The 27,749-nt window shown below is 39.2% G+C and overlaps 1 protein-coding gene across 1 annotated transcript in view; it reads left to right on the top strand.

Annotated features, from left to right (window-relative positions):
* Nucleotides 1-27,749, top strand: part of LOC137638738 (transmembrane 7 superfamily member 3-like) — an 86,312-nt gene that overhangs the window by 23,652 nt on the left and 34,911 nt on the right. The window contains exons 2-7 of the mRNA XM_068371079.1: nt 687-864; nt 4,602-4,756; nt 21,236-21,504; nt 23,235-23,421; nt 24,038-24,205; nt 27,012-27,164. Of these exons, the coding sequence (XP_068227180.1) occupies nt 687-864; nt 4,602-4,756; nt 21,236-21,504; nt 23,235-23,421; nt 24,038-24,205; nt 27,012-27,164 (1,110 nt within the window). The remainder of the gene's footprint in view (nt 1-686; nt 865-4,601; nt 4,757-21,235; nt 21,505-23,234; nt 23,422-24,037; nt 24,206-27,011; nt 27,165-27,749) is intronic.

Below are 27,749 nucleotides of genomic sequence, written 5' to 3'. Positions count from 1 at the left end.
AAGCTGGCCTCACCTATCCACAGGTAAAACCATTTCCCTCATGAAACCTAGTACAGTACAGAAATAATACTTGTTACATCCCCACACTCCCTGCCGATGTTGGATTGGATAATATCTATGGTTGATTCGAAAATTCCTATGTTTCTGAGAATTTTCACCTAGACAAGTCACTTTGCTAGTACAATATCACACAATCACACAGATTGCTCAGGCCACTAACTGTGCGTTGCATGGAATTTAACTAGGTGTCAGGGTTTTTCCATGTTACATGCTGAGCACATACGAGAAAACCCTGGGTCAAACACCAGCTAGTTTGTTTGGCCTTCCACCCTCCTAATGGGTGAGTCATCCCTAGTAATGAGCGAAAGGGTTTGTATTTAGTGTCAGAACAAATGACAAATTTGGCCTGCCATCACCTGTCCCCCTTAAGTCCTACCTGCAATCAAAAGTGATGAAACAAACGACACAGGTGTGTGTGAGCAGGGTAGACTTGTACCCCACTGCCCCCAGCTAACTAGCGGTGGGGTAGTTTCACCTCGTATAAAGTCTTATTACTAGTCTTCCAGTTAAACCGAAAGAATACCCCTAATAAAGAGCTCAAGGTATGTATCGTTAGGAAAAATGCATATTACTTTCAAATTTGCCATTTTCTTTTAAATATGTCATTTTCTTTTTGTTTCTTTCAGATTCCATTGATGCTTTGGAAGAAGAGTACCCTATGATACCCAACAATACCCATAAAGTCTTCCCTGTTCCAAGCAGAACCTGCTTCAGAATTAAAATCACAAATATACCAAGTGATGCAGGCTTTTTAATTGCTCAAGCTCATTCCCAAACACGTTACATAGTTTTAAGCAATTCATCGTAAGTATTAAAGTAGTCTCATGTACAGTATTGTAGAATGTGTAATTTGATATGCAGTTGTTCTTACACACTTACAAACCCTTCGCTCTTTACTATGGATATATTTTTCCGGTATAGCTGGAAATTAGTCATAAACTTTTTACGGGAGGTGTAACAACCTGCACTAGTGGGGTATAGACCAGTCATCGTGCTCGCACACTCACCCAGTGTATTACGCTACTTTTGTTTTTGACTGGATGGATTGCAGACCATTAACCCTAAATGAAACTGTCATTAAACTAACATTTGGGGAAACTGATTCTTCTACCTTGGGGTTTACCCTGAAGGCGAAGAATTCCCAGCTTTTTTCTCAGGCACCTTGTTCCCTCCCTGTGGATTCTGCTAATTCTGTCTTCTTCGCAGGATGAACGAGCAAGAGTGTTGATCATTTAACCCCCGGATAGCCATCAGTTTTGGAGGACCCGGTCACATTCCCTAACGAAGCAGTGGGGCCCAAGCCTGCAGGGTGTCTCTCTCCTTGACGCTTGCATCAGTTCTGGCCTTCCTTGGCGCCACTGGGTTACCCTCTAAGGATTGGCTCGGAGGTGCTACAGCGTAGGGCACAGTAGGAGTGGACATCTACCTCCCCAGGGGCGGATGTGTACTCTTCCGGAGGTAATATCGGATCTCATATTTGGACCTGTACCTTTGGGGTTGGTTGAATGGTTGTGAGCTGGATAAGACAGTTTTTCATTGGATTGGATGTAGGTGAACAGTCATGGCCAGGACCCAACATGGACTTCCTGTGTGACAGTTACCACTGTTGGGAGTGACCAGTCCCACTCACACCAATCATTAGCACCGTAGGCCAGGTAAGGGTATGGTATACACTGTCCTTGAAATTACCCACGTCCTCAGGGAGGAAGTGATGAAGCTCACCTGGTGATTGTTTTCCCAAGAATCAGAAAGCTGTGCATTGAGCGTGGTGTGGCAGATATGACTTACCAAATGGCAGCATGTAATGGTTCCTCCAGGATCGAGTACTGTACCTGCACCTTCCAGGTATAGTGGGAAGTGTTTGTCAACTTCCCTGGTCCCTTCTATCGGTCACTGGGATGGCCCTAATTCTAGTGGTGTCTTGTTTTGCTTGCTCTCGGGTAGGTCCTTAAAGGGAAAGAGATTAAGATGGGGTCCTAAAGAAAGAGTGTCTCCTGCCAAAAGACTTTTCAGGAAATCATGGGGATTCCCTCACCTGCCTCCACTGAAGAAGCTTCTCAGTAGTGTTTGGATCTCTTCTGTGGAGAAATAGTCCATGCTTGAAGGGAGCTTTGAAGTCTGTTCTACCTTGGGACTTAAGTCTCAGGTTGGGATGGTTCTTATTCTTTGGGCATAAGTGCATGCTCCTCTTAACTTGAGGTGGGCATTATATGTCTCTTCTATACTTCAACAAGAGAACCGGAGAAAAAGGATCTCCTCTGTATTGTGTGGATCCCTTCTCCTTTGGGGATCTGTCCTTGCACAAAGGAAGCTTCAAGAAGTCTTCTCCATCCTAGGGCTTGGTCCTGGGATGAGATGGTCCTCATTCTGAGGGCATTGGGACACATTCCTACTACTAATCTAAGGAGGGCATCATAGTGATATTTCTGTCAAGACTTACTCGCTTTTCTTCATCGTTGTTTTTTAAGATTGCCTAGCCCTTACGGGCTCTTGCACGCTTGCAGCCCTTAGGTGTTGGTTGTTTTTTGGGGGGGTTTATAGGTGATTTAGGTTATGGGATAATCTGAAGCTTTCATTTGTAGGTGGTTTGGGATAGGAAGTAGGTTTAAGATTATCAGCAACTTTTATTTGTAGGTGGTTTAGGATAGGATGTGGGTTAAGGGTAATCAGCAGCTTGCTTTTCTTAGTTGGGGGGGGGGGGCAGCCTCTTGTTGGTCAAGGGAATGGAAAAATATGACGGAGAGGAGGTGGCATCTCCAAAAGAGCCCACTGGTTTCTGTTGTTGGAGAGAAAGAGATACAGCAGTAAGTCCCAATGAGTAGAAGGGCTCACAAAGGAGTTGGGAAAGGTTTATTTAGAGATATGGTATATAAGAAGTAAAAAACTTCCCTAGTAGCTTGAGCTTGAGTTTTTAGGATGAGTAATAGTATAAAGTTTCAGCTTGGTAGGAGAGAGCTGAAAATGAGAAAATGGTTAGCTGATGTGAGTGGTAGAGAAAGGGTGGAATAAACATTCCTGTACCTGAAAATACTAGAACAAAGAGAAGAATAAAATTTTAATTATTTACTGTGGTCGTTGAGATGTCTACGTGTTTCCAGATTTAATGTTTAGTTGGGAGGGATTCCTGAACTTTGATAAAGAGAGAAGAGAGATTGCTAGTGGGAGAAAGTTAAAAAGAGGTTAAGCATGGTTCAAGTTAAGGGTACTTAAGTTCAAACTGGTGGTCGTATTACATTATCTAGGGGGAGGGTAGTTGCAGAGAAAGGCGGAGAATGTATCAACATTAGTAATAATGGGTTTTACAATTGCGGTTACAGGAATATTTGGGTTGAAATCTTGTCTTACTGGGCTCGTTTCTTGACTTCACTAGGTAGTGTTGCAGAGGTTTGTCAGTTAGTTGCTGTCAGTTGTTGCACGGTCTTTCCGGTCTCTGTTGTGTTGCTGGGTTCTCGTCGTTATCAATGATGATTTGCCAGTTGCATAGATATCCCAGTCGCAGTCTGAAAATAATGACTGCAACTTGGCGTGGGATTGTTCTTTTGCATGGTGCAAAAGGCTGTCATTTGATTCTTGATGGTTTTCAGTGAAGGTTGAAGTGTGATGCTGTTTGTCTGGCAGATTTGGCGAGGTGATCGGCCTCGTCATTGCCAGTGATTCCAGTGTGACTTGGGATCCAATTTAGGGTTATTTGCCTGTTGTTGCTTTGGTGAGCTAAGGCTAAGTACTGTATTGGTGTGATTAGGTAGACATTTTCTGTGAGTTCTTTGCTGCTGAGAGCCAGAATGGCTCCTCTCAAATCTGTGTTAATTGTTGTTTTTTCTTCATCAGCAAAAGAATATGAGAGATTCTGGCTCTTCATCTTTTCAAACTTTTGAGGGATGGAGGGCCTGTTGCATTCGTTGTCTCAAAGGTTCTGGACGGATATTCAGTACCAGTCAGATGCTTGTTGTCACATTAGGGCACTTCAGTGCTCCTTGAGGAGGCTTAACACATTGCTTGCAAGCTTGTGACAAGCCTTCTCATTAACCTCAGCAGGATCAAGAGGGCAGTGTCCAGACACTGTTCTTTCTAGCTTAGTGAAGCTGTTTGTTTGTGCTTATCTCTGCCATCTCGTGAAAGAACTTGCGAGTATTTCCCTTCAAGTAGCTTTTTCATTACCTATCGGTGTGTTTGGAGTTGAAATGTAAGCCTGAAGATATTGGACCACCTTTGCTTCTCTGTACCTTATGTATGCTACCCACAAGCCCTTGCAAGATCATTTAATGTACTCGAGTCTCAGGCTTAGGCCTAGAACAAAAGTGGCTATTATGTGACAAATAAGCTTCATCCTCTCACTACTTGTGATGAACGAACTACCTTGTGAACAATTTAATAGCTCTCCGAGCACCGATGAAGAAATATCCCTATTTTAAAGGATTCAGCTTTGTATAATAGGAAAAATAGAAATAAATTTCAAGATTTGCTATATTATTTACTAGGACATTAGAAAATTTGTAAGTTGTATTAGTGCAATTGTACTTTCAAGTTGTTCTATATTTCAGGAATCCCGAGCCAGGTTCCTATACCAATGGAACTAATCCTGGGATATATATAAAGATGGAGGGACTGAACGTAACACATAATGAAGTCTACCTTGCCAATTGGCATCATAAAAACTTAACTGTTTTATTTATTGTTCGAAACTATAGCAGCAGTGGTAAGTTATTGACCTGTCTATTTCTTATTTAAAATTCTTTTAGCTAAAGTTAACCACTGAACTTTTATCCAAAATACAATTTTTCAAGATTTTTTTAGAATTGGAGGAACTTCAGAAGTTCAAAGTTGCTGCAAATGCTTTTCTTTTGAACAGCTTTACATGTCTCTTTTCATGTGACAGATCTGTTTTACTATTATTACTGATCTTAAAGTATTTTTTTTTTTATTAATCAATTTTGATATTTAGTTCATTTATTGCCATATGTATATCCTTTCCTCACTAGGCTACTTTCCCTGCTGGTAACAATAATGATAGAATCTTTTAATGTTTTTCTCTCTTACTCCTGAAACTTAACTAAGTAAAAATTTGTTACATTTTCATACTCAATTACGAAACTATTGTACTGTAGTTTATAATGTTTGATCAAATGTTAAAATCTGGGAAAATTATCAGACAATAAATTTTTATAGTATTTTATATTGCATTCAGGACAGGTTAATTCTGCTTCCAGCTTGTATTAGGATTTTATTAGGATTAAATCCTTTTGGGACTGGCTTTTCTATTTTTTCATGGTGAGGACCCCTCTTTATGTCCCCTGCTGTTTGACAAAGGTTTGGATAACTGGGATTTATTATCTAAAAATAATGCAATTTCTTGAATGTATTTCATATTTGTTCTGACACTTCCTCAAACCTTTAACTATTTATTAAGGATTATACTTTCAACAAAGCTGAAACTGGCCATAAGACTTTTCTAGCGAGGTGGAACTACCCCACCGCTAGTTCGCAAGAGGATAGGCAGGGTAACCGGCAACCTCGCTTACACACACACACACCTAAGTTGTCTAGTCACTTTTTGCTTTTGGCTTGGTAAAATTAGACATTCAACTGACTCTCCTCCCCATTGGTTTTTCTAGCCTTTGACTTACTTCTTTCATTGTTCTTTTTTTTCTTTATACTATGCTTCTGAGAGTGTTACAGTTTATGCAACACATTCTACTTCTGTTCCTTCATTCTAACACTGGCATAGGAACAAGGGCAGGGGCAGACTGGGTGCCTTTAGGTATTCCAGTCAGGGAGGGGGATCTCTTCAGGGTGACCCTAGAAACGAGCTTCAGCCACTTTTTACAAGTACTGTAGTGCTCCATGCCAACCTTCAACTCGAACAATGCTGGTTGATGGGAAGCAGAGAATGATGCCTAGAGGTGGGCCTCCAGGTGTTGGAATTTTCCCTTCCAAGGAAAAATCCCTCCACCAGCCAGTGTTTGGCAACCTTCCTGCTTTCGGGGAGAATTGCCGACAGCGACAACACTCCCTCGAGGTTTCTCTGTAGCGGGAATTGGATTCGACCATTCCTGCTCTTCTTCTGGTAACCCTTTTGGGGGGAACCCAAAGCACAAGCTTTGGTTTTGGCTTCAATGTTGGGCAACACTCTATGTCAACCTTCAGTTTGAGATAGACCACATGAAGGGCAGCAGGTTAGTGCGGCCCGGAGGTTTGCCTGCAGGTGGAATTTCCCTGCCGAGGGAAAGTCCCTCCACCTGCCACTGTTCGGCAACCTTCCTGCTTGTGGGAAGGATTGCCGACAGCGGCAACAGAGGTTGGTAATTCTTTACCGTCCTTGGGAGAAACTTCTTTCACCTGTTCGGTTTTTCTTCGGGGGATTTCGCCTACGGGAATTGGATTCGTCCATTCCTACCCTTTGTTGGGTAACCTCTTGGGGGGGGGGGTGGCAGAGAACAAGCTTCACCTATGTTCTCAGTCAACACTCTATGTCGACCTTCAATTTGAGATAAAGCTCATTTAAGGGAAGCAGAGAGCGCTGCCCGTAGGTTCGTCTCCAGGTGTTTGAATTTTCCCTTCCGAAGGAAAGTCCCTCCACCACCCACTGTTCGGCAACCTTCCTGCTCGCGGGGAGAATTGCTGACACCGGCAACAGGAGTTGGTTGTTTTTTCGTCTGCAGGAGAGACTTTTTTCACCTGTTCGATCTTCCCTTTGGGGGATTCCGCCGGTGGGAATTGGATTCTTCCATTCATGCCCTTCGGTGGGGAACTCAGAGAACAAGGTACGGTTTTGTTCTCAATCAACACTCGGTGTCAACCTTCAAGTTGAGATAGAGCTCGTTGAAGGGAAGCAGTTAGCGCTGCCCAGAGGTATATCTCCCAAGTGTGGGAATTTTCCCTTCCGAAGGAAAGTCCCTCCACCACACATTGTTCGGCAAACTTCCTTCTCGTTGGGAGAATTACCGACAGCGGCAACAGGAGTTGGTTGTTTTTTCCCGTCCGTGGGATAGACTTCTTTTGCCTGCTTGGTCTCCCTTTCGGGGAATTCCTCCGACGGTGTTTTGATTCGTCCATTCCTGTCCATCTCTGACGTCCTTCGCTGGGAACCCAGAGAACAAGCTTCAGTTTTGTTCCCAGGCAACACTCGATATCAACCTTCAATTTGAGCTAGAGCTTGTTGAGGGGATGCAGAGAGCTGCTTGGGGTTCGCCTCCAGATGTTGGAATTTTGCCTTCCGAGGAAGAGTCCCCACACCAGCCACTGATTGGCAATTTTCCTCCTTACGTTAGGGTTGCCGTCATGGGAAACAGATGTTGGTCTTTTATCCCTTTTGGCAGGAGCCTGCCTTCACCGGTTCGGTCTTTTCTTAGGGGATTCCTCCAGTGGGAATTGGTTTCGTCCTTTCCCTGCTTTTCCTCTTCCAGAGCAGCCGTTTGTATCAGCCTGTGATCATCTCTCGCCGTTCGCCAGCTCATGGTTGTCGCTCTCCGGGCCATTTACAGACTCCCTGTTCATCAGCCTCTGCTCACTGTCCACCGATCGCCACCTGCAGAACATGGTTTCCCTGCTCGCCGATCTCCGTTCTTCAGCTAACCAATCGCTAGCTTGCCACTTGCCTACTCAACCTGCTCAATGTTCATCAATTGTCGTTTGACCATTCTTTGTTCGCCGATCATCAGCTTGCCGATCACTATCCCACTGATTGCCATTAGCCAGCTCACCATTCGTCAACTGTCATTCCCTGATCGCCGTTCACCGCTCATCAGCTTGCTGTTCGACAGCTCGGCAATTGCTGATTTGCCAGCTTACCATTCACCAGCTCACAGTTCGCCGTTCGCCAGCTCGCCGATCGCCAGAGCATCATTCACTGATCATCAACTTCATCAGTTCACCGTGCGCCGTTCGCCTGCTCGCCGATCGCTGTTCACTAGCTTGCCCTTCGCCGATCGCAAGCTTGTCGTTCCTCGATCACCAACTTTAGCCATTTCTCCAAACACCGTTCACCACCTCGCCGATCGCCGTTCACTGATCAACATTCGTTGATTGCCGTTCACCAACCCACCGTTCGGCGATTGGTACCTTCTGCCAGCTTACCGAGTGCCATTTGTCGGCTTGCTGATCTCCATTTGCCAACACGCCGTTTCCAGATCACCGTTTGTCAGCTCGCCAATCACCAGATCACCCCTTGACAGCTTACTGATTACGCCGTTCGCCGATTAACATTCGTCAGCTTGTCATCCGCCGGCTCGCTGTTCGACAGCTCACCATTCGTCAGCTCATCATTTCTTTGCGGGTTATTCAAACGACGACCAGTCCCGTAGTGGTCTTCAGAACTAACTGCACTCCACAGAGCCACAAGAAGATCTCTAACACAATTGCGTAGACGCAGAACTGATGAGAATTTAACTATGTACAGTAGGGTCCCGAATTATGCGAGAATTTGGTCGATTAATGACCTCGTGTAAATGGAAAATCGCGAATTTCGAAACACACAACTAACAGAAATAATTCCATTGCGGCCATGGCAACCAGCAATTTGCCTATTCAAATGTGTTTACTACCCATTTCCAATACTTTCTTTGTACTATACTGTATTTCTTTATAATATCAAATTGTTCTTGTAAATAAATAAAACATTTAATATACTTTAAAGTTCTAATAACTTGAAAAATGGTTGAAATTACAACCAGGATAGGTGTAAACACCATATATTTCCCGTTATAACACAACCCAAAATACAGACAAATTTTAATGTTTGTCATATCTATTGTATAATACAACTGGTGAATAGCAAAACCATCACTCTATAGACTAGCTTGTTGTATGATTGAAAATCCAGAATTATCAAAATAAAGGCGATTTTATATCATGCGTTTCCTAAACACGCTAAAAAGCACAATAGAAAACGACAATCAATGTTTTGTTTACGTTTATCTCTGATCACAACGAAGAAACAGACGCATTTATACATCTGTGTTTTTGAATTGACAGCAATTTTACCAAGTATAGATTATATGTTGAATTTGTTATTACCAATGTTCTAATTATTTTTTATTAGAACTTTCAAATAAATGAAATGAATGCCATTTATGAAATGTTTTTCTTTATGATGCCGCCTGAAACGGAAACCTTCCATTTGTTTACGCTCCATCTTCGATCATAATAAACAAACGAATGCATTAAACACACATGATCTAAGTCATAACTAATGATATTACAAACATTTAGTAAACATTATGTTATTACAAATATTTTACTTACCGTATCCATATAAATTCCTAAATTCGTAGCAAAGCTGGAAATTTTTTTTCCTTATGCGTTTAATCCACAATAGCAAACTGCCGCTAATGACAGAGTGATAACTTACGATAATTCTAAACTGTTACGAAAGATTATTGTCCTTTCCATATCCAAAATACTTTTCCTAACTTCAGTTATAAGTCAACTTGTACCCACCTCAATTATGGATCCATATGCAAAAAAGGTAAAAGAAGAAAGTACTAGGCCTATTTTTAAAGTCACCGAACAATTAGGTTACTGCTATAACGTTCGATGTGAGAGAGAGAGAGAGAGAGAGAGAGAGAGGGGGATGGTTTTAAAGTACTAAACAATAAATATGATAGGTTATAACACATTGGTGTTTATGTAATATTAACTGTATAGATGGTTTGAATAAGTTAAGAGATGGTGTAAACAATTCTTTGTTATTGTATTCGCGCGGAAGCTAGACATCAGCTGATGTGATCACAGCCAAAAGTAAAACAAAAATAAGTTAGCAATACTCGATTTTTAAAACACACCCAAAATTTAACAACATAAGTACATGTTTTATTATAGCACAATTGACATTTAAAGAGTAAAAATTTTCTGGAATAGAATGGTGTTTCCTAAAAAATAGTGGTTTGCGGACGAAATCGGTTACCGTATTTTAAGCTATGATTGAAATGGATGTATACACGGTATAATTTTTTCGTTTTGTATTTAATTGACACTTCAAGAAAACCGATTTTGGTTTCTTCATCTATTTGTAAGTATTGTATAACGAGAGAGAGAGAGAGAGAGAGAGAGAGAGAGAGAGAGAGAGAGAGAGAGAGAGAGAGAGAGAGAGAGAGAGAGAGAGAGAAAATCAGCTGTTGTAAGTGAATGTCGTGTTTTTGTTTCGTGTACCCCCTGAAGCGAGGAATTGATCGCCACAACTAACAATATTCATGTTAATTTCATTCTTAAACTCAAGTTGCCATATGTGAACTATGGTTTTATTTCTTACGAGAGAGAGAGAGAGAGAGAGAGAGAGAGAGAGAGAGAGAGAGAGAGAGAGAGAGAGAGAGAGGGGGGAGAGAGAGAGAGAGAGAGAGAGAGAGAGAGAGAGAGAGAGAGAATCAGCTGTTGTAAGTGAATGTCGTGTTTTTGTTTCGTGTACCCCCTGAAGCGAGGAATTGATCGCCACAACTAACAATATTCATGTTAGTTTCATTCTTAAACTCAAGTTGCCATATGTGAACTATGGTTTTATTTCTTACGGAGAGAGAGAGAGAGAGAGAGAGAGAGAGAGAGAGAGAGAGAGAGAGAGAGAGAGAGAGAGAGAGAGAGAGAGATTTCTACCATCAAATCTCTCTCTCTCTCTCTCTCTAGATTTTCTTTTACCGTCTACTCTACAAAACCAATGTTTGCAAATCAAATGTATACTGTTTAAAATATGACAAAATATTGACGACTCGTTACCGAAGTTTAGGCTATTCACTGCCGATAAACGAACCCAGTCTACTCGTGAAAACCTTGAACGCCCAGAGGGAAAAATAAGGCTTTTAAATATACTGTACTAAACAAAAATAATGCTTTAATATACCATCATTAACACTACCATTACAATTATCGTAAGGTTGGAGAAAGATAAAGATTGCCGAGAACGTAACCACATTTCTGTTTACATTTTGTCAGCTGGACTCGCACAGTTAACAGTTGATTTCATTGTTGATGTGGAATTTTATCCTTAAATAGGCTATTCATTATGAAATTATGTTAATGAAATGTAATGTTAATATTGTTTTGTAACATTTATTACAAATCACCGTATTTAGGGCTACCAATATACTTAAAAAGACAATAGATTTGATACATTTTGTAGTGCTTGACTCGCGAACTTTGAACAGCCTCGCAGATACAGAAAATTTATTTTTGAAAAATAGTGATCGCGGAAAAGGGGAATCGTGTAATTCGAACACGCTTAATTCGGGACCCTACTGTACAAGAAATGTAGAGCACAGTTCCGTCGTACCATGAAAGAAGCAAGACGCCAGTCATGGATGTCTTTTGTTTCCTCCATTAACAGTAGAACACCACCATCTTCTGTGTGGAGGAAAGTAAAAAAGATAGCTGGCAAATTCACCCCCAACCCACCACCAGTGTTGAAGGTGAATGGCCAGTATGTAACTGAAGCAAATGAAGTTAGCAATGCCCTGGCTAATCATTTTTCAAATGTATCCAGCAAGTGTGAAGGAGCCCCTGGTCACCAGTATAGGAGCACTGAAGAAAAGAAAATTTTAAATTTTGCAACAAGGGAAGAGTCATATAATTCTCCTTTCACTGAAAGAGAATTTGATTCCGCACTTGCTCATTGCAACGATACAGCCCCTGGACCCGATGGAATTCCATATGCAATGATTAAACATGTACATTTTAATACAAAGCTATTTATTTTAAGCATTATTAATAGAATATGGCATGATCATAGTTACCCAAGTGTTTGGGAACTAGCCATTATTTTAGCCTTTTTAAAACCCGGTAAAGACAAGTTTTTAGCAGCAAACTATCGTCCTATTGCATTGACATCTTGTTTATGTAAAATCATGGAGAAGATGGTCAATGCAAGGCTGATATGGTACCTTGAAAAGAAAGGTATTTTAACACCGATTCAATGTGGATTCCGAAAAATGCACTCAACGACTGATGTGTTGATATGACTTGAGTCTTCTATTTGTGAAGCCTTTGCTTCCAAACAGCACCATGTTACAGTATTTTTTGACCTTGAAAAGGCATATGATACCACATGGAGATATGGTATTCTTAAAACCATTCATGAATTGGGATTGAGAGGAGAGCTGCCACTATTTATTCTGGCATTTCTTTCACGTAGAGTTTTTCAAGTGAGAGTTGGGGAAACTCTATCAGAGAGTAAGTGCCAGGAAGAAGGAGTTCCTCAGGGTAGTGTGCTGAGTGTAACCCTTTTTGCACTAGCAATTAATGGGATATCCTCAGCCATTCCCCAGGATGTTCTCTCAACATTATTTGTGGATGATCTCTCAATATCATTTGCTGGCACTAGAATGGCAATGGTTGAGAGAAAAATCCAACTCTCTATTGATAAAATTATCCAGTGGGCTGACATGAATGGATTTAAGTTCTCGACAAGTAAAACTACCATTGTCCATTTTTGTCGTATCCGGGGAGTACATCCAGACCCGGATATATACATTAAAGGTCAACGGATACCATGTGTATCGGAAACCAAATTTTTAGGTTTGATATTTGACTGTAAACTTACATGGGTTTCTCACCTAAAAGCGCTAAAAGCTAAATGTGTTGAAGCTCTGAATATCTTAAAAGTATTGTCCCATACATCATGGGGGGCAGACCGTAATACTATTTTAAAATTATACAAGGCCTTGATTTTTTCCAAAATTAGTTATGGTTGTGAGGTATATTCTTCAGCCACCCCAAGCCGGTTAAAAATATTAGATTCGATACATCATGCAGGTATTAGATTGTCTACTGGAGCTTTTAAAACCTCGCCTATCCCAAGTCTCCTTGTTGATGCTGGAGAGTTACCTCTAGACCTTTACCGAATGTCTTCCATTCTTCGGTATTGGTTTAGATTGCAAAGACTCCCTAACTCTCTAGCCTTTCAGACTGCAAGCCTTGTAAGACACGCATCATACTTTGAGTTGCACCCAAAATCTCCTCAACCTTATGGCTTTCGGGTGAAACGATTATTAAATAGTCTGGATATAATTAGAAATAAGGTACTTCCATTCAAGGTATCATCAACGCCTCCATGGAAGTTACCAGAGATATCTTTTTGTAAATATTTTATTGGAGATAAGAAGAATATGTCAGACATAGAAGCCAGGTCTCTTTTTAATGAACATGTTAAAGAACATAGAGGATCAACTTTTATCTATACTGATGGCTCCAAATCTGATGCTGGCGTTGGATTTGGAGTACATAGTAATGGTTTTAATTGTAGAGGTGCACTTCCTCTGACCGCTTCCATATTTACTGCCGAACTGTATGGCATATTAACCGCTATTGTGAAAATAGCGTTGGAGAAGGAGGGTAATTTTACAATTTTTAGTGATGCAAGGAGTGTCCTTCAAGCTATGGAAGTTTTTAATTCTAATAACCCTCTAGTTTTAAAGATTTTAGAATGGCTTTTCATTATTGGATGGAGAGGTATAACAGTTCAATTTTGTTGGGTTCCAGCACATGTAGGTGTGTCCGGGAATGAGAAGGCAGATTCACTGGCTAAGGAGGCTGCATCCGAGTTGCTGCCAAGAAGGTATCCCATTCCCTGTAATGATTTCTTACCTGACATCAAGAAATTGGTTTGCAATAAATGGCAACAGCAATGGGATAGTCAAGATGGCAATAAAATGAGGGAAGTAACAAATGACATATCTCCTTGGAGGTATAATATGATGCCCCGAAAATGGGAGACGTCTCTTTGTCGTCTCCGTATTGGTCACACTCGGTTGACACATGAGTTTCTGCTGAAGGGCCAACACCAACCGTATTGTGACAACTGTTTAGTACCTCTAACAGTAAGGCATTTGTTGACCGAATGCCCCAATTACAACATCTTGCGGAATAGATATTTATTTGAGGCTCGAGGTGAGGGTGGCAGGTTCATTCTTGCCAAGATTCTTGGAAATGATGTGGCCTACCATGCAAGTGGCATTTTTAGATTTCTTTCAGAAGCAGGTCTTCTGAAAAATATTTAACTTTTATGACATTCAATATTTATGATTTTAATTGAATACTCTTTAATTTTTTTTATTTTATTTCATTTTTTACTTTTGTATACATAAATTAAATGTTACCGGCGTCAATGACCTTAGATGTCAGGATGCCTGAAAACTTAAAATCATTCATTCATTCATTCATTTCTTTGCTCGCCTTTCTTGCCGTTCAGAGCGCTTAAGACCTCCACTGCCCACTTCCATTGTCCCTGGGATGGGTGCACAATAAATGGTTTATAATGCCTCAAGCTCCTTGATGGACATGTAGCAGATGGGGAGGGCAGGGATTAAGCATGGATAAGCCTGGGAGGAATGACTGGATCTTTCTTTCTTTCATATTCTCCCCTACGGGGCAACAACTCTACTGTACTATGTAAAGTTGACCTCCACTGTCTGCAAGTAGAATCATTTTTCCCTTGTGTAACCTGGTATAGTTAGATACAGTATACTTGTTGCGTTCCCATACCCCCTGGCGAGGTGGGATTGGGTAACGTCTATGGTTGATTCTAAGATTCCTACGTTTCTCGGAATGTTCTTCCTAGACTAGTGACACTGCTAGCACCACACATTCACCAAAATTTCTCAGGCTGCTAACCATACTTTACACGAATAGTCAAGCAAGGTGTCAGGGTTTCTCTCGGTTACGTGCGGAACACGTTTTAGGAAACTCCGGGTCCAAGACCAGACTTCCACCCTCCTAAGGGGGTAATAAATAGCGAAAGGTTTGTACAATTCTCAGAACAAATGACAAATTTGTAAGTAATTTGTATTTTTCCTAATGTATACAAACCTGAAGCTATTTATACACATTGGCCAGGCATCACCTCTCCCCTTAGAAGTCCTGTCTGCAATAAAAAGTGACTAGAGAACACAGTTGCGTGTGTGTGCTGGGTGGCTAGCTACCCTGCCTACCCCCCACTAACTAGAGGTGACATAGACTCCTTTAAGGAAGGACTGGAACGTCCCCTGCTCGGGGTTTTTAACTTGAGTCTGAAAGATTAACTTGAGTCTGGAATAAAATGACTTCTAGAAGGGCTAGAAACACGTTCTCTGGATCAAAATGGGGGTTTTTGAGGATGGTGAGTTCAATAGTAACATTTCCAACACCACCTGGGGTCATCTTCAAGGTCTAAAGGTCATTTATCAAGGTCAAATTTGTGAATTTTGGTCATTTTTGCTCGTTTTTTGTGTGTAACTCATAAATGGTGAGAGATAGCTGATTATAATATGAGGCAAGTCTGCAGAGCTGTCCGAATTTAATATATATTGTCATATATCGTCCTTCAAGAAAGGACTGGAACGTCCCCTGATCGGGGTTTTTAACTTGAGTCTGAAAGATTAACTTGAGTCCTGGACTAAAATGACTTCTAAGAAGGGCTAGAAACACGTTCTCTGAGTCTAAATGGGGGTTTTTGAGGACGGTGAGTTCAATAGTGACATTTTCAACACCACCTTGGGTCATCTTCATCATCTTCAAGGTCAAAAGGTCATATTTCAAGGTCAAAATAGTGAATTTTGGTCATTTTTACTCGTTTTTGTGTGTAACTCATAGATGGTGAGGGATGGCTGATTATAATAAGAGGCAAGTCTGTAGTTCTGTCCAAATTTAATATATATTGTCAAATATTGTATTACTCAAACATTCCAAACAAGCCCTAAAACAATGAAACACTAAAATAAGAAATAAAGAACGGTATTTCTCATCACAACAAAACTCAAAGACATTAACATTTGATTAGATGAACATCGCTAGATGGAGAGCTTTTCTTGCCTCCTGAGGCATCTCACAGCCTTTTCTTTGTCACTTACATTGAGAACCTGAGCTTTCAATAGAATGTTGGCTAAAGTCGTACATGCTGCATTATTAGTAGCTAAAGGTGCATCTACAAAAGATAACAATTCAGCAAAATGAAAGCAGCAATGCATTTTAGTCATGGCATGCAAATTATAGGCATTATGTACAAAAAAGACAGTTGAAATAGTTGGCACACTCAGTCCACCTCTATTCAAATGATCTAAGAACTCAGATGACACCTCGTTACCATCTTCATCATCCATGATATCCTCCTTACTAGTGCTATTACAATATTTATGAACAAGGTATCCAGCCAAATATACAACTTTATGCTTAAGGTTATCAGCAGACCTCAAGAGCTCCCGAGTGTCTTGAGGAGTGATCTCGTCAATGAGTTCACTTCGCTCATCTGGATTTATGGAAGAAGTACAATTCTTGTCGCAATCAAGCACACGGGAACTAGATTCTGCCTCAGTCATTTTGCAGAGCTGGCTTATTATGTACTGGAGACTTTCCTGGCTTGTGTACTCATAGGTGTTTACCTGTTCAGTTATGGATCCAATCTGGGACCATTTTGAGAGCAATCTGTTCTTTTGCAAAGGAATAAGTCGTTTAGGCACCTCAGTGCCATCTTTCTCAACTCTATTCAAGAATAGGAATCCAAAAGGTGAGTTGACTCATTGTAGATAAAAGAACTGCTTGACAGTTTGTCCAGTAGCGTCAGTTCTTGATAGGTAGAGATCTTTCTGGTCTTTTATGACGTTAAAACCAGGAAAATAGGAGCTAATTTTGGCGCGAAATTGGTCAAAATCTCGGATTTTGTCTGCAGCCTCAGCAGCTGCATGCACCTTTTTAGCTCTTGATTGTGATGTAGAAGATGATGTTGGGCGTGGGGCTGAGGTAACCTGCTTCAAAGCTGATTTTGGTATTCCAGGAAATATTGATGGAGGTTGTTTGGGTCGCTTGCCACCCTTAACTGACACCCATTCACAATTGAAATGTGTCTCACAAATATATATCTCCTTCAAGCGTCTCAAGCTTTCTTTCTCATTCGGCATTGCCAATATCCATCTCTCCCTCTCCTCAGGATCTTTTGGGAAGGATATGACTTTTACATAAGGTGTCCCATCATAGTTCCCTTTACAACCAAAGCAGCTACAGTGACGTGGCATATTGTGAGATCACCAGCTGGACCGTTTCTATAACAAAAACAGAAACAAAACACATTAGTCAGTGAGATTTGAACAGAAAATGGGATTTGCATAGAAAACGAGATAAAAACAGGAAAAGTTGTGGGAGCAAAATGATCTTAAATTTGAAAATACATAACATATGTCAATTTTTAAAAAAATCAGGCATGAAGTCTCTCAGACTCAAGTTAAAAACCCCGAGGTCCTGACATTCCAGTCCTTCCTTAAAGGAGTCTATGAGAGGTGGGGTAGATCTACCTTGCTAGAGAAGTCCTATGGCGAGTTTCAACTTTGCCTTAAGTATAATCCTTAATAAATAGGTTTGTATATGTTAGGAAAAATACAAATTACTTACAAATTTGTTATTTTTCATTAAATTACCTATGCAGTAATTTTTCCATTATTCCTGGTACTGTACTGTATAGTTTTTTACTTTATGCTTTTGGTCAATGTCATTTGTTACACAAATAGTTTACTGGTGTTGTTAATATGGTACTTAATTTCTTTGCTAAATTTTATCTTGAAAAGGACCAAAAAATTTTCCCAGAAATAAGATTAAAGGGATATCTGTGTTATAGTTGTAACAGTCGCAAACAAATCCGCAGTTTTTCTGTGAATACCAAGGATATGGAAAAAAGTTTTCGGCCATTTTATAATATCTTGATCGTAGACTTCTTAATTCTGTGAGCACCAACCCTCACCAAAGAAACTATTAGAGATAGGACTTGTAAAAAAAATATTTTATCCTGTAGCTGAATATATTTACAGTGCTTTCCATTGATGTACCGGATATTACATATATTTTGTAAAAATTAATATATGCATAGATAAAAAGAGAAAAAAATTGTGTGAAGGGAATAGAAATATCTAGATGTAGAATATGTCCAATGGTGTGCAATGTGACCTTATGAGAAGCAGTTAGGTACATTGGATACTCAATTAGATCTATCTAGTTTTATTCCGGGCATCCATTATAGTAGGCAGGAGTCCAAGCTTGTTTAAGTTGAGTAGTGTTGCCTTTTATCTACCGTATATACTTTGTAACATGGTTGGATATTGTATACTTGATCTCATCTGCAAATTGTCATCAGAAAACTGTTGCTTATGCTTTTAATGAAAGTAGAATAATTATTGTTAATATTTCAAAGCAAAGTGTAACCTAAGTTTGGAAAACAGGATGATACTTCAAACCCCTAGACCCTAGTAGAGAAATAACAGAAAATTAAGTAAAATTAGTAAAAGCAAGGTAAGTAGTCGTTAAACTATGAAGTGAGACTCAAATGAACCAGTGCAACAATATATTTTAATTCATTCAATGAATGTATATAAATAGAAAAATACTTTTAACAGTTAGTTCACAGCCAGAGTAAAACTTCTAGAATGATTTAGACATAGTATACTGTAATTTATTTTTCTGTTAAAACTCATGAATTGAATCATAAAAGTAAAGAACATATGAATTGGAGTGAGAAATTTCATACAATTGAAATTATCAGTGAAATATCTAGAATATTTAAGTGGATGCATTACAAGGTGTGAGAGCTTTGTTGTTTTAACAAAATTAGATATTTATCAGGAAACCGGATAACTTTAATGAGGCTACAATATTTGCAAATTTAGCTTATGGTGGAAATTAATTTTAGTAAATATGAAGGTTTTTGGAGGCAGCATGAGGAAGGGCAGAGAATGGTGGAATGAAGGAGTGAAGGTAAAAGTGGAAGAGAAAAAGAGGGCTTTTGAAGAATGGCTGCAGAGTATTAGTATAGAGAAGTATGAACAATATAAAGAGAAAAATGTGGAAGTAAAACGCAAGGTACGTGAGGCAAAGAGGGCAGCTGACCTGAGGTGGGGTCAGGGATTAGGTCATTCATATGAAGAGAATAAGAAGAACTTTTGGAAAGAAGGGAAGAGAGTAAGGAAGGCTGGCTCAAGAATGGAAGAGACAGTGAAAGATGGAAATGGAAGGTTGTTAAAAGGAGAGGAGGCAAGGAAAAGATGGGCGGAATATTTTGAAAGTTTACTGAATGTTGAGGATAATAGGGAGGCAGATATAATTGCTGTTGCAGGTGTTGCGGTGCCAGTGATGGGAGATGAGAATGAGAGAGAGATTACAATAGATGAAGTGAGGAGAGCACTAGATGAAACGAGAGTAGGAAAAGCATCTGGTATGGATGGTGTGAGAGCTGAGATGTTGAAGGAGGGGGGTGTGACTTTACTTGAATGGTTGGTGAGATTGTTTAATGTGTGTTTTGTGTTATCAATGGTACCAGTAGATTGGGTTTGTGCATGTATTGTACCACTATATAAGGGTAAGGGAGATGTGCATGAGTGTTGTAATTCAAGAGGTATTAGTTTGTTAAGCGTAGTTGGAAAAGTGTATGGTAGAGTATTGATTAATAGGATCAAGGATAAAACAGAGAATGCAATCTTGGAAATACAGGGTGGTTTTAGAAGAGGTAGGGGTTGTATGAATCACATTTTTACAGTTAGGCAGATATGCGAGAAATATTTAGCAAAAGGTAAGGAGGTGTATGTTGCGTTTATGGAGCTGGAGAAAGCATATGATAGAGTTGATAGGGAAGCAATGTGGAATGTGATGAGGTTATATGGAGTTGGTGGAAGGTTGTTGCAAACAGTGAAAAGGTTCTACAAAGGTAGTAAATCATGTGTTAGGATAAGAAATGAAGTGAGTGATTGGTTTCCGGTGAGAGTGGGGCTGAGACAGGGATGTGTGATGTCGCCGTGGTTGTTTAACTTGTATGTTGATGGAGTGGTGAGAGAGGTGAATGCTCGAGTGCTTGGACGAGGATTAAAACTGGTAGACGAGAATGACCATGAATGAGAGGTATATCAGTTGTTGTTTGCGGATGATACTGTACTGGTTGCAGACACAGAAGAGAAGCTTGGACGATTAGTGATAGAATTTGGAAGAGTGTGTGAGAGAAGGAAGTTGAGAGTTAATGTGGGTAAGAGTAAGGTTATGAGATATACGAGAAGGGAAGGTGGTGCAAGGTTGAATGGAGAGTTACTTGAGGAGGTGGATCAGTTTAAGTACTTGGGGTCTGTTGTTGCAGCAAATGGTGGAGTGGAAGCAGATGTATGTCAGAGAGTGAATGAAGGTTGCAAAGTGTTGGGGGCAGTTAAGGGAGTAGTAAAAAATAGAGGGTTGGGCATGAATGTAAAGAGAGTTCTATATGAGAAAGTGATTGTACCAACTGTGATGTATGGATCGGAGTTGTGGGGAATGAAAGTGATGGAGAGACAGAAATTGAATGTGTTTGAGAGGAAGTGTCTAAGGAGTATGGCTGGTGTATCTCGAGTAGATAGGGTTAGGAATGAAGTGGTGAGAGTGAGAACGGGTGTAAGAAATGAGTTAGCAGCTAGAGTGGATATGAATGTGTTGAGGTGGTTTGGCCATGTTGAGAGAATGGAAAATGGATGTCTGCTAATGAAGGTAATGAATGCAAGAGTTGATGGGAGAAGTACTAGAGGAAGGCCAAGGTTTGGGTGGATGGATGGAGTGAAGGAAGCTCTGGGTGATAGGAGGATAGATGTGAGCGAGGCAAGAGAGCGTGCTAGAAATAGGAATGAATGGCGAGCGATTGTGACGCAGTTCCGGTAGGCCCTGCTGCTGCCTCCGATGCCTTAGATGACCGCGGAGGTAGCAGCAGTAAGGGATTCAGCATTATGAAGCTTCATCTGTGGTGGATAATGTGGGAAGTTGGGCTGTGAAACCCTAGCAGTACCAGCTGAACTCGGTTGAGTCCCTTATTAGGCTGGGAGGAACGTAGAGAGTAGAGGTCCCCTTTTTGTTTTTGTTTCTTTGTTGATGTCAGCTACCCCCCAAAATTGGGGGAAATGCCATGGTATATGTATGTATGTATGTTGGACTCTTTCAAGACCACCTTAACTTGTTAGTGGTGCAGATTTCATAGTGAACTGGTAAATTTGTAATATTTGTTTATCATTTTCATTGAATGCTTTGTTTTTATGCACTTCTATGTATTTTTTTTACATTACACTATTTTGCAGGAATTTGTGACAGAATTACAATCATTATTAAATCATTTCTGTATTTGATTAAACCAGTAAAGATCTGCTTAAAATAGGCTGACATGTACTTTGATAGGATTTTAATAACCGTACTACATATGCAGTTGGTAAATACATTACATGGTTTTTTTTTCACTCCACAGAGCCGGTGCCTGGTGCGTTCCCCACTGCTGTTGCTACTAATCCTTCCATGCCACAACCATTCCTTGTTGTAGCTCCTAATGTTCTCACAACCAAAGTCAGTTTTAGGGCTGCTGCCTACCCGAGCTCTAATTTACCTGCAGAGGACTATGAGTTACATTATGAAACTTACTTAACATATATGTACGAAAAGGATTTGGATCAGGAGAGCTACTGGAATACTCTGATAGCAACAAGCACGTTGGAAGGAATCAGAACTAATGGGAAGCTTGTGAGTATTCAATGGCTAAACGGATCATCCCTACATTGACTCCTGTATCAGGTTAATTTTAGGGTAAATAAGGGGTTTTACAAAGAAAAAACACGTTTTGAAGGTGCTGTGTAGTCTTCAAGGACTATTCTTTAAAAGGCTTGAACAGGAAATACAACATAAAATACCAAAGTAATATTTTCTTCCCTGCTCAAAGATCAGTGGATTCAGTATGTATGAGGGACTATTTTCCACTTGGTAAGGGTAGAAGAGACTCTTTAGCTATGGTTAGCAGCTCTTTTAGGAGGACACTCCAAAATCAAATAATTGTTCTCTAGTCTTGGATAGTGCCATAGCCTCTATACCATAGTCTTGCACTATCTTGGGTTAGAATTCTCTTGCTTAGGAGTACATTCAGGCACACTATTCCCTCTGTTTCCTTATTTCCTTTCCTCACTTGGATATTTTCAGATATCTTTCCATTGATTAAGCAGGAAGTACATTCGTTTCACATCAATGGAGTGGGCACTGATATTATACAGTATGGAATATGGTCAGTCTCTGATATCTGTGCAAATCTAGTGCATTTGTCTATAAGGAGATTTTTTTTTTATTGATTTTGGGTTTTCTAGCATTCTGACATTAAAGGTCATTCTATGAAGGGAAGTGGGCTATTTCCTGCTATTAGTGTCATAGATGGGTTATTTCTTCAGTCTGAGCCTCTCTGCCAGTATGGTAATTATTAATTTTCTCATCTTTCTTTGCCAGGAGAAACCTCTCAGGTGATGGGCTTCCGTTTGGCCCTGAGCCAATTTCTCAGACTGGGGGCTAAGAAATTTCCACAGTGGGAACCCCATGCTGAGAAGGAGCTTTGAAGTATAGCCAACTTGATAAAGTTTTAATACTGTAGCTGTATTATTATTATTATTATCACTTGCTAAGCTACAACCCTAGTTGGAAAAGAAGGGTGCTATAAGTCCAAGGGATCCAAGAGGGAAAATAGCCAAGTGAGGAAAGGGACAAGGAAAAATAAAATATTTTAAGAACAGTAACATTAAAATAAATATCTCCTATATAAACTATAAAAACTTTCACAAAACAAGGGGAAGAGAAATAACATAAAATAGTGTGCCCGAGTGTACCCTCAAGCAAGAGAACTCTAACCCAAGACAGTGTAAAACCATGGTACAGAGGCTATGCACTACCCAAGACTAGAGAACAATGGTTTGTTTTTGGAGTGTCCTTCTCTAAGAAGAGCTGTGTACCATAACTAGAGAGTCTCTTCTACACTTACCGAGAGGAAAGCGGCCACTGAACAATTACAGTGCAGTAACCCTTTGGGTGAAGAAGAATTGTTTGGTAATCTCAGTGTTGTCATGTGTATGAGGACAGAGGAGAATATGTAAAGAATAGATCAGACTATTCGGTGTGTGTGTGTGTAGGCAAAGGGAAAATGAACTGTAACCAGAGAGAAGGATCCAGTGTAGCATTGTCTGGACAGTCAAAGGACCCCATAACTCTAACGGTAGCCAACATATCAGCCTTGCTGAAAGTATGCTCCTATTAAAGGACTTTGGTTTGTATAGTTATGAAAAAGGCAAATTATTTTAAAACATTTTATATATCAAGGAAATGAAATAATATTTTCGTAATTTCATGCATTAGATGAGAATGAAACTAAAGTTTACCTTCTAAGATAGAAATTCTTAGATTTTCAGTCAATGATTTCATTTTTTCCTTTTTATTTTTAGGTATCTATATCCAAGGACAACAATACATCATCCAAGCTGGTGAGATGGTTTGTTTCATATTCTGGTGTTGGTGCTGTGATTGGTGTAATAGCCAACTATAATAGCTCAGGTGGTGTTTTGTATTCACCAACTGTCTCCTATGGCTGCAACTTTATTGATGCTGAACAGTACAGTTGTACAAAGCTAGGTAATTAGATTGATTCTTTGCTCATAGATGTTATCATTAAAACAATCCTTTTGAATAATTATGCTGTAGGGAAATGGAAATAGCTTTTAAGGAAAATTGTGTGAGAAGAATTTGTGATAGATACTAAGTTTTCGAAAGAACTCTTCAGTTATAAACTGCCTTACTTCTGTAAAATCACTCTCCAATAGTACCAACTTCAGTTGATTAGAAATGAAAAGAAACCCACTCTGTTACTCTCCAACTATTTAGCCTTACAAGTTGGGCATTTATTTGATTTTATTTTTCTTGCTTATAGTAATTTTTATACTTTTTGTTTTTATGGCACCATTTTTTGCTGAATACTTTTGGAACCAGTGTCATAGACTTTTGGTCTAATGTCCTTGAATCACTTGACCATGTTTTTATTTTAATGGGCTATGTAAAATTATATTTATGGGTTTTATTTTTTTAATAATTTCAAAGACTTTTCTATGAGTGTGTATATTTTAATTGCATGAGAATCATTTTGTGGTTATTTTTTGCTATATTGTATAAAAGTGTTATATTTTTTACAGTGTTCTGAAAAATTTGAAAATTTCACATGCTTTTCAAATAATGCATATCGATTTCTTTTCAGTAAACCCTTTGGCAAAACTATTTTGTGCCTCCTTGCTGTTTATCGGAGGAATACTTTTGTTCCTGGGACATCGCTGGCTAAATTTTACCATGTTTACATCAGGATTCTTGTTCTTCTGGATGATTTTTTTCATACTTTTTGCCCAAGTTGAAAATGCATCAATTGATGGTAAGTTTGGTACAGTTCTTGTATTTGTATCATCAAATCCTTTATTGAGATTTATTGTCAACTAGTGTATTCGACCCATCAAAAATGGTGGCTAAATATTTAGATGAATATGTACATGCGCAAACACAGCTTTCTCTCACCAGGATATGGTTCCTCCTTCTTCCCCTACCCGAGAGACAGGGAGAGCTGGGCATGACCAGAAACACACACCTACACACACACACACACACACAATGTAGAAGCTTGCAGCAATGGACACTGTAACTACGGACTTCTGATATACCAGGCTAAATTCAGTTAACTAGAGTAACATCAAAAAGGTTTAGGACCAGGTGGAAGTTAATTGGAGAACTTCATAAGCTAAATCTTAATTGGCTGATTTGGGGAATTGTATCAAACACAAGTAACATCAAGGACTAAATTTGAATGATTTCATAGTTTAAAGGTTATTCATGAGCAGCAGAGACAAAAGACAAAATAATGTCTCTAAAGACCAACTATTCAGTATATACAGTACATATGATTAGCACCCAACCCCCTTTCCAATCAAGCTATGACCAGGAAGGGCCAGGCACAGGCTATTGACGATTCAGCAGGTAGATCTATTGGTTCCTCCTAAGGGAGCGAGCTGGCTAATGCCATTTTTTAAGGACAGGACTTTGACATTTATACTATTTGATAAGGTGACTTAGACATCTCTAAACTGCATAGGACTTTTGCCTCTGACCTTCGGTTTTGAGACGCCAAGGCGATTTATCCTGAAAATTAGTGTTTTTCACTTTCTATTTCCTCCCTTGATACTTAATATTAAGACCTTGGATTACTACCCTATATAGACCTGCTGTAGACCTCCAAATAGAGTTTTTTTTTTTCTAAAAGTCATTTTTTGCTTGATATGCATTTTTTCATTAGGGTAAAAAATAAACCCTATAAATGAGGGGAAAAAGTAAGAAAAATATATGAAACAAAAATTGGAAAAAAAGCACTTAATTTGATTGTTTTTTAATGTCTTCCTAGGTTATATACCAAATTTGAATGCTATATCTTTAAAACTATGGGAGAAGATGGAATTTGAAGGTCAATGAGTATAGTTTTGAGATATAGGCGTTCAGTTTTTCTTTGTATTTTTACAAAGACAGTATTAATAAATCATGATTATTATGAATTTTATGTTCCTTTTTGGGTATTGATAAACTAAAACAATGTTATTTATCATAATTCAATTATAAATGAAGATCCCTTTGCTCAATATCTTGCCTCTTTAGGCTCCTGGTCACTCCTTCATCCATAACACACTCTCTACTTTACTGCTGAACTCTTATTAGAGCAAATTTTCTTCTTCCTCATATTAGCGAGATGTTAAAATTGTCTTTTCCTCTTTGGTATGATGAAATTCTTGCTGAAACCAAGAAAAAGACGTAAAAGCGATCGAATGTCATAGGTCAAACTCAAACGTTTACTCTCTCTGAGGTTTGTGCTAGCAATGAAGGTTGTAATCTTAACTTCCTGTCATGTGACTCATGAAATCTATACAGATGCCATTGCTCACAATTTGTTTTGTATTAAAATGTAAAAATTATCAAAATTTACGATAACAGAAGAAATACTGCATTTTCTTGTAGGGATCAATGTTTTTGGCTTATTGGGTTATTTTTACTAATTACCCTGTAACTATGAAAGTAAGAAGAATTTTGACAAAATATTTTGTATACGCATTCTGCATTGCCATACGAAGCTCAGTGAATTTTTTCAGAATTTTGCATTTTTCGTCCTATACCCCTATATATTGGCTTACTGGCCAGGCCCCTTAATCCTCCTGGCTCACAAGAATAGTGAGGTAGAAGACACCACTAGAAATTGTCCCTCTTGAGTAGGGTTCAAACTCCCTACTAACATATAGTTAGACAGCGACGTTTCCAATATAATATAGACTGAACAGCATTAATCCATCACCAACGGTGACATTGTAAAGCTATGATCCAAAATGCAATACTGTACTGTACTCAAGGGCATAGCTTTTCAGTACCTTCCTAACAGTAGTAGAAACCTAAAGAAGTATAGTACAGATAGTATAAAATCTTTGTTCACCATCACTATTTCTATCCCCAAATAAGGTAAGGGAACAACGTAAGCAGAATTCATAGAAAGGCTGATCTTTTCTGACTATCTACAGTCAGGGAATAGTATCTACAATAATGTAGTTGAAAGTTTTTGTTTTTACGGAAATTGCCTGATGCAAGTAAATACTGTACTGTATTGTACTATATATATCATGTGAGGACTGCCTGGAGTTTGCTGCCTCTAACAGCAACAACCCAAGAGTTTGTTATGCCTGAGAAGTATCAAATGTCTTCCTTTACATTTAAGTCCTCTGAGGAAAAAATATTGGTTTACTTGTGTAAATTTTGCAATTTTTTGTTGTTTTTCGTTACAGGTTATGAAATTCAATCAGACGAAAATGTCAAATGCTCAAGTAATTTTAATGTTTCCAATTCCTTTTGCAGCTTCATTAGTTCACAGGGATGGTTGTTAGAGGCATATCATCTGAAAGTGAAAATTAAGATACTGTTATCTTTTTCCCTTGAATACCATGACTATCAGGTAGTACACATCACACTAAACAATATTGCATAGCATAAGCAAAATAAAGTTTTATATTTAAAAGATTAAAATCTCAACAATCTATCCTACTCTCAAATTATGTAAGTGCTGAGCTACTCAAACCTGTTCTTCTAGACTGTATTGTAAAGGCTAGAAATATTACAGACTTGTAATACTTAGTTGTTTTCCCTGTTTTCTTTCTTAGGGTTAGGTTGGGGCACTCTGCTAGGAGCAGTGCTTGGTGGCATAGGTTGGCTGCTGGCTTGGCACAAATTTCAGCGTCCATTCATCTCAGCTCTTCTGATAACCATCATGAATGTAGTATTGATTGGCATGTTTGTCACTTACTTTCTAAGATGTAAGTATTATTTTCCATATGTAACTTAAGTTTAAAATATATGATTGAAACAACTTCATACGGTTAACCCTTTTACCCCCGGGGTATTTGGAAATTTCCCACCCTTAACCCCCAAGGGGTTATTTTTTTCCAAGCACATTTTGCAGTATATTTTATTTAAATTGCTCTAACAGCCTTAATTTTTGTCATAGAGAGGTCAGGTTGGTCTCATTCTCTTGGAAAATGCCTGAATTTTCTCAAAAAAATATCAAAAAATATGAAAAACTAATTTTTATAGCATTTTTTTGCAAGGACGTACCGGTACGTCCATGGGGGTAAAGGGATGGCTTTTGTGAAACGTACCAGTACGTCCTTTGGGGGTAAAAGGGTTAATAACTATACACTAAGAGCATAGTAAATAGTCAGGCAACTGGACTGTTCTCTGGAATCTAGAGCTCTATGTAACTCAAGATGTCTTATGACTTTTATGTTGTAAATCATTGTCATTGTACCTTAGTTATATTGAATTAGTACAGAAGACCCGATTAAGATGGCTGAAATCTTTAAGAATTGCATGGTAATGGGGATAACCATATGTAACTCAAG

This window comes from Palaemon carinicauda, chromosome 3 (assembly GCF_036898095.1).
Source record: "Palaemon carinicauda isolate YSFRI2023 chromosome 3, ASM3689809v2, whole genome shotgun sequence".
NCBI classification, from domain to species: Eukaryota; Metazoa; Arthropoda; class Malacostraca; order Decapoda; family Palaemonidae; genus Palaemon; species Palaemon carinicauda.
The sequence above is the reverse complement of the archived record's forward strand: the minus strand, read 5'-3'. Positions and strand labels throughout refer to the sequence as shown.